Source organism: Euleptes europaea, chromosome 10 (genome assembly GCF_029931775.1).
Source record: "Euleptes europaea isolate rEulEur1 chromosome 10, rEulEur1.hap1, whole genome shotgun sequence".
Taxonomy (NCBI): Eukaryota; Metazoa; Chordata; class Lepidosauria; order Squamata; family Sphaerodactylidae; genus Euleptes; species Euleptes europaea.
The window spans coordinates 65,453,203-65,471,847 of NC_079321.1; the positions used below are offsets into that span (position 1 = coordinate 65,453,203).

General features: G+C 45.1%; 1 protein-coding gene across 1 annotated transcript; it reads left to right on the plus strand.

Moving 5' to 3' along the window:
* Nucleotides 1–17,284: 17,284 nt before the first annotated feature.
* On the plus strand, nucleotides 17,285–18,379 carry GPR6 (G protein-coupled receptor 6). The gene has a single exon (XM_056856782.1). It carries the CDS (start codon nucleotides 17,291–17,293, stop codon nucleotides 18,272–18,274), a length of 984 nt encoding a protein of 327 aa, XP_056712760.1. The 5' UTR covers nucleotides 17,285–17,290; the 3' UTR covers nucleotides 18,275–18,379.
* The last annotated feature ends 266 nt before the right edge of the window (nucleotides 18,380–18,645 follow it).

Sequence of the window (18,645 nt, forward strand, 5' to 3'; positions counted from 1 at the left end):
TATTGTTGCATGTTTATCTCATTCATATATCCCGTTTTAGGTATGCAGTTATTTTTTTAGTAATTAATTAACTTCATTTATAGGCCACTCTTTTCCCCAATGAGACCCAAAGTGGCCCTCAACATTCTCCCCTTCTCCATAACAACCCTGTGAGGTAGGTTAGGTTAAGGAAGTCTGATTGGCTCAAGGTCTCAGTAAGTTTCCATGGCATTGTGGGGATTTGAAACGGGGTCTCCCAGTTGTTTGTCTGACTCACTAACCTCTATACCATGTTAGGTCTGTAAAAACCATAAACAATTTATACTCTGTATCTTACAGGTTTGTACCATAGCACTTGTCATTCTCCAATGTTCTTGTGTTTAGGATGGAGATTGCAGGCTGATTTTTAAGTTTTCTTGGAGTACATTTCTCTAGCCACTCTTATGAAAGTCATGTCCCATATCCATAGGCTCCTTCAATTTAATAATGGTATCATCTACTAAAGGGCACATCACTCTTGCTCTGGGCTTTTTCTGTTACACAAATGTAAATTTGATACTATTTAGTTCGTCCATCATATAAAGTTTTGTAGTTATGTGGGACAAATAAGAGCGGTCATGTTTGAAGTTGTGTCTGTGAGAAACAGGCAGAAGAGCCAAAGTAAGCAATCCTGTCTCCAAGGGTGAGAAAACCCCTTATTCTGACTCTTCTTCCTTTATCCATAGGCTGCGCAATGCTTCTAGAACAGGCTTACATTGCCAGAAAGAGTTTCTTAAATGTCTGTACCAGACCACAGGAGTAGAAGCATCGTCACAGTGAGTGTGGAATGGATCTGAAGGTTATTAAACCTTCACGCTGAGACAAGATTGCCCACACATCATTCACCCCCATACACCATACAGAGGTTAACTTATATTAGCCTGTTGCAAGGAGAGAGCGGGAGCAAACGAAGTGCACCAGACATTCCTGGGTAGCTCAGAGCAGGTAGCTGCAGATTATTTAGAAAATTACTCAAACCACAGACTGCAGAGCTCTAAAGAAGAAATGGAAGGTAGGAATGTGTGCTCAGATATAGCCAGTCAGAAAATATATCCAAATAATACCTTTTCACTATTTTGGGGGTATATTCAGCATTCACATTGATATTTGAGAATAACACAAATACCAGGATCCCAATATTGAATATTTTCAGAAATATTTGGGGAAATTCAGCAATATCCTGAGCTGGTGGTTTAAAAGCTCCAAACTTGGTATTTTTTTTTCCAGATCATTAGGTTTCCCAGGCACAGGAGAAAGGGGGAAGGAGGCAATTCTCACAGGCAAATGGGATTGCACATTAGAGGGAGCTTGGCAGGTTGGTTCTGCTGGGATTCTCTGGTTTGACATTAGTTCTGGTGGGCTTGCTGCCACATTGGCCCTGGGTTCTACTTGGCTTCTGTGGATTTTGACACTGGTTCTGTTGCGCTTGCAACAGCCCCTCCCCCCCCCCGCTTAAGGTGGTTTGATTTGGATTATCTGGTTTGACATTGATTGTGTTAGGCTTGCCACATGGCCTATGGTTCTGCTGGGTTTCTCTGGTTTGATGTTGGTTCTGTTTGCATTGGGAGGCTTTTGGCCAGGGGTTGCTTGTTCTTGTGTGTTTGGCTATTCTTGCCCTGGAGAAAGCATGGAATTTAGGGTGGCCCATCTGGCACTGACTAGACCCCAGGCCTTTTTTTTTTTTTATCATGGCTCCAACTCTGTGGAATGGGCTCCCTGAAGAGGTGAGCCTGTTTGCCAGGGCTTTTGAGGGAATCTGAATTGGAAGGCATCTTTTAAATGGTGGAGGAGGATAGATTTGAGGTTTGTTATTTTGATTTTGATTTGAAACTGAAAATGTTTTTAACTATTATTGTGAGCCTCAAGGAAAGGCAGTATATAAATGTTTAAATAAATAAATTTTCCCCATTGGAAAAAATGGAGGATGTCTGGGTGCACTTTGTTCAGGGGCCCATAGAATTGGACCCCGTGGCCCAATTCACTTGAAACTTGGTGGGACTTTAGTGGATAGGCAACACTAACTCTGCTGTAATTTCAGAGCCATTTGCTCAAAAAACAGCCCCTCCAGCCCTTCATAGGGAATAATGGACCTGAATAATTTTGGAATCCCCCCCCCAAAAAACAAACTTGAATCTGGGCACCCAGAATACTGATAATTATGCCCTCCCTGAAATCTAGATCCAACAAATACTGGGTTTTTTTCCTGGTGCACTTCCCTAGTGGAGGGAACAGGAAAGCTGCATTGCTAATAAAGCTGACCTGGAGTAAATACCTTCTCAGTCTCAACCACTGGAGTCATTTACAGTGCCATCTTAAGCAGAGCTACACCCTTCTAAGCCCATTGACCTCAATGGACATCCTCAAGGGTGTAACCCACTTTAAGATGACATTGTTAGACTCCTATATGTGAAGCAAACCTCACCCACTCTGGCTTCCTTGTGGGAAGTTTAATTGAGGCATTAGTTCACTAATGACCTGCTTCAGGGGTGAATTGGCCATTAAGGCCACCAGTGAAATCCCCAGTGGGGCAGTCCCATATAGTGGGCAGCCTGCACTGCTGCTGTGAACAGCCTGCAGGGGTGGGATCTGTTGCCACCATAAATCAACAAGTCCAATTCCATGTAAAGTGGATGGGCTGCTGGCCATAATTAGACAAGGAATAGAGAATAAAACTGTTGCTATCATACTGCCCTTATTCAAATCTATGGCGAGACCACACTGTGTTCAGTTCTGGTCACCACACCTAAAAAAGGATATTGCAGAGCTTGAAAAGGTGCAAAAAAAAGCAACCAAAATGATCAGGAAGCTAGAGCAACTGCCCTATGAGGAGCAGTTAAAACACTGGGGGCTGTTTAGCTTAGAAAAAAGATGAGTATGAGGTGACATGATACAAGTCTATTAAATTAAAGTTTCTTAAACTGTGGGTTGCAACCCCCAAATGTTGTCGTGTAACTGAATGTGGGGGTCGCAAAAACTTTGGCAACAGTAAATGGTAAAATTATATGTATAACAAAGAATTGTTTTAAAATACATTTATTTATGATTTATTATCGGTAAATGTTTGATTTGTATACCTATTTTATATTATTATTATTACCCAGGGTTGCATCAAATGTCTCGGGCAAAAAGGGGTCATGAGTGGAAAAAGTTTAAGAAGCCCTGTATTAAATTATGCATGGTGTGGAGAGAGTGGACAGGGAAAAGCTTTTCTCCCTCTCTCATAATACTAGAACATGGGGTCATCTGCTGAAGCTGAAGGGTGAGAGATTCAATACAGACAAAAGGAAGTATTTCTTTACACAATGTGTAGTTAAATTGTGGAACCCCTTGCCCCAGGATGTAGTGATAGCTGCCAACTAGGAAGGCTTTAAGAGGGGAGTGGACATGTTCATGGAGGATAGGGCTATCCATGGCTACTAGTCAAAATGGATACTAGTCATGATGCATACTTATTCTCTCTAGTATCAGAGGAGCATGCCTACTATATTAGGTGCTGTGAAACACAGGCAGGATGCTGTTGCAGTGGTCTGGTTTGTGGGCTTCCTAGAGGCACCTGGTTGGCCACTGTGTGAACAGACCACTGAACTTTATGGGCCTTGGTCTGACCCAGCATGGTTTTTCTTATGTCACTACTCCCCCCATGCTTTACAGGTCTGTTTTTGCCCCCCAGTCCACCTCAACAAGCTGTGAGTTATGAAGACTGCCATTTTTTTCTCCTGTTTCCCTAAAGAGGGGAAGGAATTCCCAGATAAGAGGCTGGAGAAGAAACCATCCTGTCCCTTTTGGGCCACAATGCATGTACCACACATTCCTAAATCTCTCCAGCTCTGGCTTAGAACCAATGAGGTACTTTTGCTCCCTCAAAATTTTAGCACTGAAAATATTAGAAACCTGCTTCTAGCTTCCAACATCTTTTGTCCACGAGCCATTTTAATTGAAAGGTACTCCTATACAATGTGAGCCCTGGCCTGTGCTTTATTATAGCTGCAGAATGTGTTGCTATAGAAACCTTACCTGGCTTAGTTAGCGGATCAGTGGCCATGTCTTTGTGTGGCCCATAAAGGGACATAGTACTCCCACTGCTGAGCAGCACAAGGCATACGAGTATGCCCTGAGATCTGTTTCCTAGCATGTTTGCTGAGAAAAAAACCAAAAATATAAAGGATGGGTAATATGGGTGCCAGACATATCAAAGATAAACAACATAAAATGGTACCCATCATACTGTATATGAATACCTTTTTTAAATACAATTTTTATATACACATTTTTGCAAGTAGCAATGGGTTGTTGATTTTAGCAGCAGGGTATAAGATAGTGTAAATTGATGTAAATACAAAGTACATTTCTACCAATTAGTCATATAGTCTTTAGTCTATTTTACATACAAACAGGAATACAGGTAATAATTCATCAGGTAAAGGGACAAATGTATTAAATTCTTTGTTAGGCGTTTATGCTGAGGGAAAAAAACAGATTTATGTCTAGCAAGTTACTAATTAATTAGTGTCCTCCATTTCAAGGAAGACTAGGCAAGGTTTGCATTTTATTCTATTACCTTTAAAGTGTTTATGTAATTCCTAGGATGCTTTTGCACTTTGGACATGAAAAATTATTTGGTGTTTTGTGGATGCTTCACCTTCATGCTGTGGCCAATGGTTTCTTAAGTTGAACATCAGAAAGTGTGATCAAGATGGTTGGGTTGTGCAGAAAACCATATTAGCTCTGCAAACACAAATCTGCATACAGAACTGTGTAACTAGTAGCTGATTATGTTGTCAGATGAGCACGGTCTGAGTAAACTAGCATGAGAATAGGATCCTGAAGAATAGCTGGTGCCCCTCACTCCTCTTATTGTCACCATGAGTTGGAAAATGGCCTCTTCGGGAATCTGCTGCACAATTTCTGAACAAACTGTTTGCTACGGCAACAAGCCATTGTTGTACCAGTGTGCCTCACATCATGTGCAGTGTGAATGGCAGATGTGCTTTCCTAATTCTCATGGAGCTTTGATTGGCTGTACCTTCCTGGTGTATGTTCCCTAACTGGCCTCTAACACTGTTTGTGGTCCTAGGGGGAAAAGAGCCTCTGCAACGGAAATGAGGAGGGAAATAAACCACAAATATAGCAAAATGGGTTAACAAAAGGCCACAGCTTTATTGATTACAGCAGATGGATCATTGGCAAGGCATGAGGCATGGATCCAAGCATCAGGGAACCACCCTGTCAGCCAATGAAATTATCCCCAACCTGAGGGTTTGGGGGCAACCGGAGTGGCAAACTAGTGGTTCCATTAGGACATAAATCTCTAAGTGACCCCTTCACCACTTGGGAGTGAGGCCACATGACAGACCCCGAGCTGGGTATCTGTGGTAGGACTCCACTGCAAGAACCCTTATATGAGTCCCCAAAAAGGGGGAAGGCAGGCACGCAGGCGCATCTTCCCCAAACTGGATCTGGCCCAATGCCAAAACTGCCTGAGTTGTGACGAAAGAGAGACAAAAAACAAACCAATAAACAAAGGGAGGGAGGGAGAGTCTGCCACACCAATGAACAAGGCCAGGCGGCCAGGTGAGGAGGCCTTAAATAGGCCCTGGAGGCAGGTAATGCAGGTGAGCCTGCATCATCCCCCTCCTTCGCCCAGTCAGAGCTGCAGCCCACCCCCACGCCAGCAATAGGCCAAAACAGCAGGGAGGAGGCAGGCAGAAATGCCCGGCCATGTGGCCTGGGAAGTGGAAGCAGCCTGTTGCTGCTCAGCCAGCCCACCTCCATTTCTGGAGTGGAACCACAGCCTGCTGTTGCAATGGGCAGCCAGTGGTAAGGTCCTTGGCTACATGTTTACTATTAGAAATTCACCAGTATATCACAACTATAGGAATGACAAACATACGTATGAATCCAGAAAATTTAGAGGCACACTGTGACTCTAGTTATTTTGTAGTCAAAATTGCTCACATCCATTATTACTTGGATCTGCCATTAATACAGTTCAATCTTAGTGCTTAGTACACTTGGTTGTATGGATACCTTTAGCTGGTGAGACCTGATGCTTCAAGCTGCTTCAAAGTGCATAGCTTACCAAGTCAGGACTTGACCTTTACTCTTCTTGACTTATAGTTGTCAGCTGGGTTGGGTTGGTTGAGTGCGTCCAGGAGGTAATAAATGCCTCTTTGAGGCATGGGGTGTTGCCAGCCAAACTGAAGGAGGCAGCCATTAGATCCCTCTGGAAGAAGTCATCCCCAGGCACAGATGTCCTCAGCAACTATTGCCCAGCAGCCAATATTTCATCCTTGGGCAAGGTGCTTGAGAGTACTGTGACCACCCACCTACAGGCTGTCTTGGAAGAAACATTATTTAGACTCATTCCATTCCAGATTCAGGCCTGGGTTTGGGATGAAAATTACCCTTACTGACAGTTCTCACCAGGCGAGAGACAGAGGGAGACCTCTTGGTGATTTTCAGTATCATCAACCATGGTATCTTTTTGGAGCACTGGGTTGGGAGTGGGGGGACACCAGGATTCAGTAGTTCTGCTACTATCTGGCTAGCCACTTAGAAGATGTTACTTGGGGGGACTGCTGCACGTCCCCATGGCATTTTTGCTATAAGGTCTCAAAGGGATGATCTTGTACCACATGCTATTTAATATCTATGTGAAACCACTAATAGATACCATCAAGGGGTTGAAAGTAAGATGTCCCCAATATGTGGATGGCACTCAGCTCTCTTTCTCCCCCGTTTAAGCCAGGTGGGTCTGTGGGCATCCTGAACAGATGTTTGGAGAAGGTAATGGGATGGATGAGGACCAATAAACTGACACTCAATCCAAACAAGTGCTGTTGGTCAATTGGTAAAGTTAGTCAGGGAATGAAGAGTCAGTCTGTCCTGGAGGAGGTTGCATTGTCCCTGAGAGAGAACAAGTTCATAGCCTAGGGGATGTACTAGATCTTGAAGGCTCATGCCTCCTTTGTGTCATGTAGCAGCTTCTGAGACAGGCTCCCTGGCACAATAGCATCACCTAAGTGTGCCTGATCATCCAGCCTCACAGTGTGTATATTGTTATAATACATAATGTTTGCCAAGAAAACATTCTCCATAATGTTTGAACCGGCAAGCTTTTACAGCTTAAAAAATTCCTACTATTTCTCATCATAAAGAATAAGACAATCTTTAATCTTTCTGAAAACTGGAAGGAGATGGAGTATATTGGATTAGGCGGAAGAAAGTAATCATGGTATTTGATAATTAAATGGAATAAAAATCAGAGAAAGTCTAAGGAGGCAGAGAGACGCCCTTTAGCAGAGCATCCTATTCCACCTACAAAATGCAGATGCTGGGGGGTCCTGCTTGACCTCTTCAGATCTTAGCTGAAGTGCTGCATCTAATATGAGACAGCGCCACAGAACACTGGAGAAGATTCAGAGAAGCATGTCAAAATGAGAAGTTCTTAATGTGAGGGCTGTTTGAAAAGGATGGAAGAGCTGAAAGGATAAAGTTGTTGAGTGGGTGCATTATGACACTTGTAAAATGCTATTATAAGCAGGATAGTGACTATTTGTTTTCTACCTGCAGCAAGGGAAGAACAAAAAGTAACAATTTTTAATAAAGGCCAGTGTCAAGGTGGCTGTCAGGTCTTTGCCACCTTTGCAATAGGAGTTTGGCAATTGCAGGCCAGAGGCTGGCTTCCTGTCAAGGCCAGGTTCTGGCTGCTAGTCAAGGTTTTGTTCACTGTATGGTTTATCACTGATGTTATGTCTGCGATTCTCTGGGAACTGCACTGTGGTTTCACTTTGTTTTACTTTCATGCCTAGAATGCTTTTAGACTGTAACCTACCTGCTTAAACCCTATTAACAACCTCTCCTGCGTGAGAGGCAGTCACTTCTGTAAAGCTGTCTTTTTGCTCCTAATAAATTAGCATTGCTTAGGATCACCTGCCTGAGCATGTCTGTTTATGGGATGCTAGGGATAGACACCTGAGCTAACAGTGGCATTACAGGTATTATTCAGGGATACTGCCAAAAACAGTATCTCAAAGTTGGGTTCTTAGTGAATAGGAACACAAGCCATGTCATAAGGTCATCACATTGTATGTTTGCATACATCCCTATGAATCATGGGCAGCACCTAGAATGGGTGGGGAACTGCACACAATGACATCATAACACAGGTATTTATTGTTAAAAGGGGAGGGGAACTTCAATTCAGTGCACAACTTTCATGTCTCTTCTGAAGTGTAATTTTAACCTGATTTTACATTTTGAACTCAGATATGAAAATCAGAGTGTGTTTGGGGTCGGCTGCCACCGTGGCTGCAAAAGCGGCAGCAGGAATGACATCCCTGGACTCTAGCACCAAGTGGGGCAAGGCAGGCTCAGCCACCTCAGTACACCACCTGGCCACAGTACAAAAGGGCAGCAAGTCCCGCCCAAGCCAGCCGGCCCCAGAAGCCCCGGCCGGGACAGGAACAGCCGGTGGGACGGAAGTTGCCACAGCAAGGAAAACGGGGCTGGAGAATCTGAAGGCAGTGGCCAATGCAGCCCCCAAGCCCCTGAATCCCTCAAGCAGAGTGGGAGAGCAAGGGGGAGAGAAGGAGAACCCTGAGGACCCCACTTACCTGCAGGAGGGGAAACAAACACTGACCGCTCAGCCCCCTCCACTCTCAGCCCCACTGCACAGGGCAAACACCGCCCCCGCCCCCTCACAGCCAACAGCCTACCAGGAACACAGGCTGCCAGACTGGGGAGGGAATCAATGTAATGCCAACAATTGGCAAGGTCAGCTCTGGTTGGCCAAGAGGGAAGGGCAAGGAAGGGACTAAGGCAAACTACTTAAGAGAAGCCCCAGAGCAGGAGGCAGAGTGAGGCCTTGCCCTTGAGGGCACTGGGAAGCACTAGGTAATGGGGGAAAGGGAGCACCTGGGGGAAAGAGTGGAGGGTGAAAGGGGCAGGTGATGGAAATTAGGGAAAGGGAAATAGGGAAAGGAAGAGCCAGCTGAGGAGGATGCTGGACAAGAGCCTAGAGCCCAGAGAGAGGTTGCTAGGTGGATGTCCAGGGCAGAAGAGATACCAAGAGCGCTTATCCAGCATCGCTGCCTGGTCTGAGGCTGGTCCAACCATGATTGGGGGAAGGCTGCAGGATGGAGACAATGGGAAAAACCCTAGAGGTGACGCTCAGGCACACAGAATGTGAAATGTGCACACCACTTCTTACACTTTGAGATTTTCATGTACACCTTTTCAGAATACACTTGTATCTGTTGTCCATTCTAAACATAAGTAAAACAATGAGTTGGAGTCAGCCTTTCAATCAATTATTCTTCCTTATTTTTCTTCTTTTTAAAGCCCTTGGTACCATGTGGCTTTTGTCTATGCATATCCCACGATCTTTAACATTATTTTTGGTGGTGAAAGGGGCCATCTCCTCCTTTTTTCAGCAGTGGAAAAACTGGTTGGCTCCAACCCAATGTAAAGTGAAAATTGCCCCTTGGGAAGAATATTTATTACTATGATTCAGTAAGTTTATAATCCTGTTGCTTTTCTATTAGAGACCCCATGTAGAATATTTACTAGAGCTACACCAAATCACATGAAGATAGCGATAATATAATATTACTAGCGAAAGCTGGAGGCAGGATGACGGGATCTCTTCTGCCTTTGGAGTATTAAATAGATTGTTTTATATGTTTCTCATGGGGAAGCCTCAAGAAGTGTAGAGTTTCAATTTTAATTGCAAGATCTGATTATCCTCTTCCAAAGAGGAAGTAATCAAATCCAGGATTTATCTTTAAGGCATTGATTTAGTAGCTACATGCGGTTTTTAAACTTCATCACTGGTAATGACAGCTACATTTCAAGTAGCTCTGCATGTCATTCTCTTTGATTGCAGCATATATAATGTGAATAATGTTGAAGATGCCATGTCTTCTAAGGGAATGAGTGTTTATTCAAGCTCTTTTACTCTGAAAAGGATAATGTAAGCATTAACTGAGACTTTTGTACCTAAAATTTCAAAACATTTAATTATTATATTGTCAAAGGCTTTCACGGTCAGAGTTCATTGGTTCTTGTAGGTTATCCGGGCTGTGTAACCGTGGTCTTGGTATTTTCTTTCCTGACGTTTTGCCAGCAGCTGTGGCAGGCATCTTCAGAGGAGTAACACTGAAGGACAGTCTCTCTTGGTGGTGAAAGGGGCCATCTCCTCCTTTTTTCAGCAGTGGAAAAACTGGTTGGCTCCAACCCAATGTAAAGTGAAAATTGCCCCTTGGGAAGAATATTTATTACTATGATTCAATAAGTTTATAATCCTGTTGCTTTTCTATTAGAGACCCCATCTCTAATAGAAATAAGTTTATAATCCTGTTGCTTTTCTATTAGAGACCCCGTCTCTAATAGAAATAAGTTTATAATCCTGTTGCTTTTCTATTAGAGACCCCATCTCTAATAGAAAAGCAACAGGATTATAAACTTATTGAATCATAGTAATAAATATTCTTCCCAAGGGGCAATTTTCACTTTACATTGGGTTGGAGCCAACCAGTTTTTCCACTGCTGAAAAAAGGAGGAGATGGCCCCTTTCACCACCAAGAGAGACTGTCCTTCAGTGTTACTCCTCTGAAGATGCCTGCCACAGCTGCTGGCAAAACGTCAGGAAAGAAAATACCAAGACCACGGTTACACAGCCAGGATAACCTACAAGAACCAATTTAATTATTAGGTTGGATCCTGATGGTAGTATCTGCTAATGGAAGGTACTGATGTTGTAATTAGTAGCTAACAGCCACCAGCCATAATATAGCACTCATACTCAATTTAGTGCAATCCTAAATAGAGTTATACCCTACTAAGCCCATTGACTTAAATCAACTTAGAGGGGTCTAACTCTGCTTGGGTTGGCACTGTGAGAAACATTTCTTAGACATCAATGCCCATAAAAGAAAAGTATTTCATTGTTAAAGTGTAGTGATCATTGTCTTTTCATTCAACATTTCCATAACATCATATATTTGATTTCTGTGTTGTTTGATGAGTATGACTATCATGCATGTATAGATTAATATTAAAATAATTAAAAGTAATGTGTCCTATTGCAGATCTGTCAGCATATTTACATTGATGATTGTAGGATCATGGTCAAGGTTTTTTTTAAAGACTGAACTCGGCACTGAGATGGCCATGAATCAAATTAAGTGACAAAATCTTGCACCTGTACATGTCAAAAGGTAAAAGGACAAATTGGAAAGGTGGCTGTCAGACACTAAATGTGGCCTTCATCTCTCTTTGGACTGTGTTCTCACATGACAATACTGGCCTGGGAATCACCATAGGGCCACCTCTTCCCATGTCACTGAGGTAATGTAAGAAACCCTAGGCCACATGGGAAGAGTCAGAGTTTGGTTCATTGTGCCACAAAATATTTGGGGGCTGTGGAAAGGAGTGGCATTGCAGGTTCCCATGAGAAGGGGCCTTAATTTTCCTCATTGACTTGGCAATAAGACTATCATTCCTTTTTGCAGAATGAGATGGGTGGCACTCCATCTTCTTCTTCTGAGACCAGGTTATTTGGCTGCTCTCTAACCCTTTCCCCCCCAGCTCATCCCTGTCCTTAATTCATAGTATTCCTTCTTCCCTAGTCAGGTCTCTACTAGATTAGTACATCCTGACCCACTTAGATTGAGATTGTAGACATATCTACTTGTACCTGTCCAATCGAAATCAGTGGGTCTTCTTTCCACATGTAGCATTGGGCAAGATCCCAGCAGTGCTAAACCTACATTCTACCAATTCTACCTTCACTCTGGCCTCAGAATTGGGAAGGAGAGGGGGTTCTGGCACTCAGGTCCTCTTCCTTTGCTGGACTGGCTCACTCTGGCCTTCTCTCTCTCCTTCTAGGAGCTCAGTCCCTCCCTTCCTTCCTGGCCCAGTGTAGTGTCTTCCCTTATATGGGATGCCCTGGCCCCACTCCCACCTGGTCTGTAGCCAATCCCATCCACCTGCTCCATAAAAGGAAAGGGGAGCCTTCCCTACCTCTTCTTTCTGCTGCCTGTCTCCCTGCCCTGCTCCTCCCTCTTGCTGCTCAGGGCTGCCTTTTAGCCTTTCAAAACCTGGCATTCCCTAAGTCCAGGCTTCTGACCACACCCCTCCCTGCTGCCTTGGCCTTCCGGCCCTGTTCTCAACTGTGTTGGGGTGATCTGCCTGGGTCCCAGCAGCCTCCCTCTCCCAGCCTTCCTTGTATGGATGAGTCAGGTCCCCAGCTGACCTCAGCTCGGGCAACTGGGGTGAAGTCAAGTCAGAACCAGAAAAATATCTTTGGACACATATCCTGTCCACAGCTGCTGAGACATATGTACTCAGAACCCTGCTCAGGATTCCCAGGGAAGTGTTCTCATGGTTGAATTATATCCGATGCGTAAGGTTATCCATGATCCCACCATATCTACTGAACCACGCCAGAGTGTCCCTCATTTGATTCCATGATCTGACAGCACAATGACTTCAGTGAAATTAAATTCAAAAATTCAAATTCAAAAGTAGGGTCACCAATCTCCAGGTACTAGCTGGAGATCTGCTATCACAACTGACCTCCAGCCGATAGAGATCTGTTCACCTGGAGAAAATGGCCGCTGTGGCCATTGGACTCTATGGCAGGAGTCCCTCCCCTCCCCAAACCCCACCCTCCTCAGGCTCCACCCCAAAACGTCCCGCTAGTGGCAAAGAGGGACCTGGCAACCCTAATCCAAAAATGTTGGCCTAACTAGGGCTGTATGGATGGGAGTATAGAGCTGCTGCAGCACAGGTTCTTGTAGCTCTGTATCAAACAGGATTAGCGCAGCTGCCCTCCCATGCATGCTATCTGCATGGTGTGTGAAAGGGCTCCTCGTGCAGTCCCAGTTACTAGACTGACTGCTGGTGCTGTGTGCAAGTGTCTAAGGTGCCAGTGACACATGGTTAACCAAGCCCTGCTCTCTCGGTGGGCATTGCCCCGATCTCGACTGCCTTGGCCACCTACTCAGAATCAAATAACCTTTATTGGCATAATATTGGTGGCCATAAGGTCAGAGATAAACAGATAATATATATCTAGGCCGCCTACTCCTTGGCGGCCCCTCAGTGAAGGCGTTCCTTTGCCCAGTGGCGGACCTACATTTTTGGGACCCTGAAGCTTGAACTGTTATGGGAGCCCATTCACAACCAGAAACGAGGTCTGGGTAACCTCTGTTATCTTCTTCAGTGGGGTTGTTCTATGGCAGATGTATTGGTTAATTCTCTAATAGAGAGGTAGACGGTAATCAGCGGGGTCTCGTTAGGATAAAGAGGTGAAAATCTGAATTTTGGTGTTAAAATGCGCAAGAGAGACAAGCGCAGCCTGAATTGAGAATTCAGATGTCTTTTTATGGTTCCGATTGGCTCTAGCCAAAGGGCTGAGCTATAGAACTATTAAGCTGTGCACCAACGAAGGATTTGAGGATCCAGCTGTGAAAATGTAGGCTACGAATAGATTCTGGTGAGCGCAGTGAGCCCATACAGCTGGGGGTTCGAGCCCTGCAAGCCCCTAGAAAATTTTGAAAACTGACCAATTACAGGGACATTTTGAGGCCATATGAAATGGGTATTTGAGCACATTCTAAGGTCAATATTAAGTATTTCAACCCATTGGCTTATGGTTCTATCACTAAAATAGCCTTATTTTAATTTAAAAAAAAACATTTTAAAAAACTCAATCGCTTTTGTTGAAAAATCCACTCATTAAAAAAAAGTTGCTTCAGGGCCCCTCTGGGATCAGGGCCCCTGAAGCTTAAGCTTCATTAGTTTCATAGTAGATCCGCCACTGGTAATTGGTCAAATTTCAAAATTTTCTAGGGGCTTGCAGGGCTCGAACCCCCAGCTGTAAGGACTCACTGAGCTTGCCAGGATCTATTCACAGCCTACATTTGGGCATCTGGATTGTCAGATCCTTTGTTGTTGCATGGCTTAATAGTTCAGTAGTTTTATTTCATCACTGTATGGCCCATTTTCAAGGACTCCACCCCACCACCCTGTTCTCCACCATTTGAGCCTCGAGGTCCTTGCAAGGGCAACAAGGCCCTTTGGACCTCGCTGGATGTTGCCCTATTGTTTCCGGTTGCGAAGGGGCCCCCATAACAGTTCAAGCTTCAGGACCCCAAAAATGTAGGTCCGCCACTGCCAATTACAGGGACATTTTGAGGCCATATGGAATGGGTATTAGAGCATACTCTAAGGTCAATATTAAGTACTTCAACCCATTGGCTTATGATTCTATCACTTAAAAAACTCCATTGATTTTGTTGAAGAAGAAGAGTTGGTTTTTATATGCCGACTGTCTCTGCCACTTTAGGGAGAATCAAACCGGCTTACAATCACCTTTCCCTCCCCTCCCCACAACAGACACCCTGTGAGGTAGGTGGGGCTGAGAGAGAGTGACTAGCCCAAGGTCACCCAGCTGGCTTCCTGTGTAGGAGTGGGGAAACCAATCCAGTTCACCAAATTAGCCTCCGCTGCTCAGGTGGAGGAGTGGGGAATCCCACCCTGTTCTCCAGATCAGACTCCACCGCTCCAAACCACCGCTCTTAACCACTACACCACGCTGGCTCTCAGTCACTCCTTCAAAAAACTGGCTTCAGGGGGGCCCTCTGGGATTGGGGCCCCTGAAAGCTTCAGCTTCCTTAGTTTCACAGTAGATCCGCCTCTGCTGGAGTCCTTCCAGAAGGAAGAAGGGTTAAAGAAGAAGGGTTAAAGTGTTGGAGGGTACTGAAATGATGGGAGAAAGGGGAGGTGTGGGGGAATAACAATGAGTTTTTTAATTTACTTATCAATGTAAAGAATGTATAGATCTATCCTTTTCTCGGGAGTTATTATGTAACCTACTAGCATTTTTAATTTTTTTCTAATTTCAATTGACAATATTAGTGATTAGGTTATAGATGACAGTGGGTATATAATGGATATTAGGAATAAATTGAAAATTATAAATAATTATATACTAGTCCAGTAAGAATAGATAATTTTTAATATAAAGGAGTGACTAGATTATGAGCAGGTAAGAGGAAGCGGGGGGGGGGAGTCCAAACTATTAGATGTATTTAACAATGAAGGTATACATTAAGGCAGCTATATATTGCTATTTACTAACATATGGAAAGAGCAGCTTGATGAAATATCGAATAAGGTGGATTGTGTTCTTAGGGGAAAAGCAATAAAAAGTCATTTAAAAAAAAAAAAAGTGGCTTCAGGGAGCCCCTCTGGGATTGGGGGCCCTGAAGCTTCAGCTTCCTTAGTTTCACAGTAGATCCGCCTCTGCTGGAGTCCTTCCAGAAGGAAGAAGGGTTAAAGAAGAAGGGTTAAAGTGTTGGAGGGTACTGAAATGATGGGAGAAAGGGGAGGTGTGGGGGAATAACAATGAGTTTTTTAAATTTACTTATCAATGTAAAGAATTTATAGATCTATCCTTTTCTCGGGAGTTATTATGTTATAAATGATTACGCTGGCCTTATACGACCCCCGGGCCTGACGTTCCCCACCCCTGCATTAAGCTATATATTGCTATTTACTAACATATGGAAAGATCAGCTTGATGAAATACCGAATAAGATGGATTGTGTTCTTATGGGGAAAAGCAATAAAAAGTCATTTTTTAAAAAAAAAGGTGGCTTCAGGGGGCCCCTCTGGGATTGGGGGCCCTGAAGCTTCAGCTTCCTTAGTTGCACAGAAGATCCTCCTCCGCTGGAGTCCTTCCCCCTCCCCTCCTCTCCCTGGGGGAGCCCTCCTCCCCCCTCCGCTCGGCTGGGCGCCTCTGCTCTCCCCTTCCCGGGGTGGGGGGCTTGCACTTCCCGGCACGCGTCCCCCCTCCTCTCCCCCCCCCCCGCCGGCGGAGGGCTGGGCGCGCAAGGCTGCAGGCGCGCCTGGGGAGCCGGGCTCGGCCGCCGCGTGCGTCAGACGGGCAGCTCCGCCAGCCCGCCGCTCGCTTCCCCCGCGCAGCTGCGCAGCGCCCGGGCAGGAGCAGCACCCATGAGGAGCGCCTTGCAGCCCTGAGACCGAGTAAGAAGCCGCGGGGTGGGGGTGTGGGGGGGGGTTGCTTGGCGAAGGGTGGCGGACCTTCCCCGGGGGCTTTGGCGCGGGGGTCCAGCCATCCGCCTACCTATTGGGGCCATCCCCGCACGGGAGGTTTGGGCTGGGATGTGCTCTAGATGCACCTTTTTTTGGCTCTAGATGCACCTTTTTTTGGCTCTAGATGCACCTTTTTTTTGGCTCTAGATGCACCTTTTTTTTGGCTCTAGATGCACCTTTTTTTGGCTCTAGATGCACCTTTTTTGGCTCTAGATGCACCTTTTTTTGGCTCTAGATGCACCTTTTTTTGGCTCTAGATGCACCTTTTCCCCATCCGAGTTCTTAAAACTCTGCACGGGGGGGGGGGGCGACTGTGGAGCTTCAAGGATTGGGAAGGGGGAAATGTGCATCTCGAGAGGGACGAATCCAAGGCAAAACCTCCCATTGCATAAATGAATTTAATTCCCAGTGGGTCGCCGGGTTCGTCTGTCTGCAGTAGTAGAAAAGGGCCAGAGCCCGGGAGCACCTGAAAGTATCTGAAGAGGTGAGCTTGTGGCTCGCGAAAGCTCCTACCCTGCCAGAAAATATTTTTGTTCGTCTTTAAGGTGCTCCCGGACTCTGGCCCTTGTCTACTATAAATGAATTTGGTATCCTTATCAAGGGATTCGGGTTATTTTCCGAAGGGGCGGAGAGCAACTCTTCGATTTCAGCACCCCGGACAGCGCCTCTCCGCCGCCGCTCGCCAGGCTCCGTTGCGGCACCTAACATTAACCAGCAAATCTTCAGCGGAAGGCGGGTGAGGGGTGGGGAGGGCGCATCTCGTGGAGCTGATAAAGTGGGTGGTGAAAGTTGATGCCACAGTAAATCTGCCCGCCTTTAAGGTGCTGCGAGACTCCTTTTTCCTTTGGCCAAGCAGGCTGACACAGTTAATCCCCTTGGGAATTTCTCTCCATGGGTTTCTCCTTTAGGTTCTTTGGATTTCTAGGTATAGCGACAGCATCATTCTCATTTTTTTTCCTTTTCTTGGACATGTTTTATTCCCCTTTCTGTTGACTTCCCCCCCCCTTTATACCCTGCCCTTCTCTCACACTTTCAATTTGTTCATCGACTTGTGGGGGGCTGGGGTTGCTTATGCTTTGTTTTCACTTCTGACTCTCCATTCTCTCCTTTCTTCTTCTTCTTGCAGGTGGCAGACCTGGCTGTGGCAGAGATGAACAAAAGCATCTCTTTGAATGAAACTGGGGCTCCTGTACCCTGGATTCATACCAGCCGTGAGAATTCTTCTTTGGAGCTCTCCGGCGAGCTCCCGGTCTTTGTCATCAACCCCTGGGATATTATGCTCTGCATCTCCGGAACCATCATTGCCTGTGAAAATGCTATCGTAGTAGCCATTATATTCTACACGCCCAACTTGAGAACTCCAATGTTTGTGCTGATTGGGAGTTTGGCTACGGCAGACCTACTGGCTGGAGTCGGCCTGATCCTGAATTTTGTTTTCCACTATGTGATCCAGTCAGAAACCGTCAGCCTTATTACAGTCGGCTTCCTGGTTGCCTCTTTTACTGCTTCGGTGAGCAGTTTATTGGCCATCACGATTGATCGCTACCTTTCACTATACAATGCACTGACCTATTACTCTGAGAAGACCGTCCTCTGCATTCATATGATGCTGATCATCACCTGGGGGGTGTCTCTCTTCTTAGGACTGCTACCTGTCTTAGGCTGGAACTGTCTGGAAGATTATTCATCATGCAGTATTGTCAGACCTTTGACCAAAAGTAATTTGACTTTGCTGTCTGCCTCTTTCTTTTTCATTTTTATCCTTATGCTCCATCTGTACATTAAAATCTGCCAAATAGTGTGCAGGCATGCACACCAGATAGCGCTCCAGCAGCATTTTCTAACAGCATCGCACTACGTTGCAACCAAAAAAGGAGTCTCTACACTTGCTATAATCCTTGGGACCTTTGGAGCCAGCTGGTTACCTTTTGCCATCTACTGTGTAGTTGGAGATTCCAGCTACCCTGCTGTGTACACTTATGCCACACTTCTACCTGCTACCTACAACTCTATGATTAATCCTATCATTTACGCCTACAGAAACCAAGAAATCCAAAGGTCCATGTGGGTTCTTTTTTGTGGCTGCTTTCAGTCTAAAGTGTCCTTTCGTTCAAGATCCCCCAGTGATGTCTAAGTGACTTTTTCCTCTGTGTAGTTTCACACAATGTGACAATCTTTGACTTTTGTGAATTAACAGTGCCTGGTATGAACCAGATCCATGTTGTGAAGTTTTTTTTGGGGGGGGGTTGTTTAAGCAGTAGCACTTTATGTATGTGTATTCTTGAGAATGTAAAAGGTATGGGGCTTTAGGTTGTGGGAAACAAACAAAATGTGGTTGTACATGAGACTGAACATCACATTTGTAAAGTGGGGGTGGGGGGACATTCCAGGACTGCATAATTATAGCACTTTATTTTTAGCTGCTCAACTGCCAAAACAGTGTTGCCATTTTTAAAGGGCGGATAGAAAGGAAGTGAAATACTGTCTGGTTATTTTGGGATATGA

What these genes read in the sequence shown, in the direction of transcription:
- GPR6 (XM_056856782.1), top strand. Translation starts at nt 17,291, where the DNA reads ATGAACAAAAGCATCTCTTTGAATGAAACTGGGGCTCCTGTACCCTGG.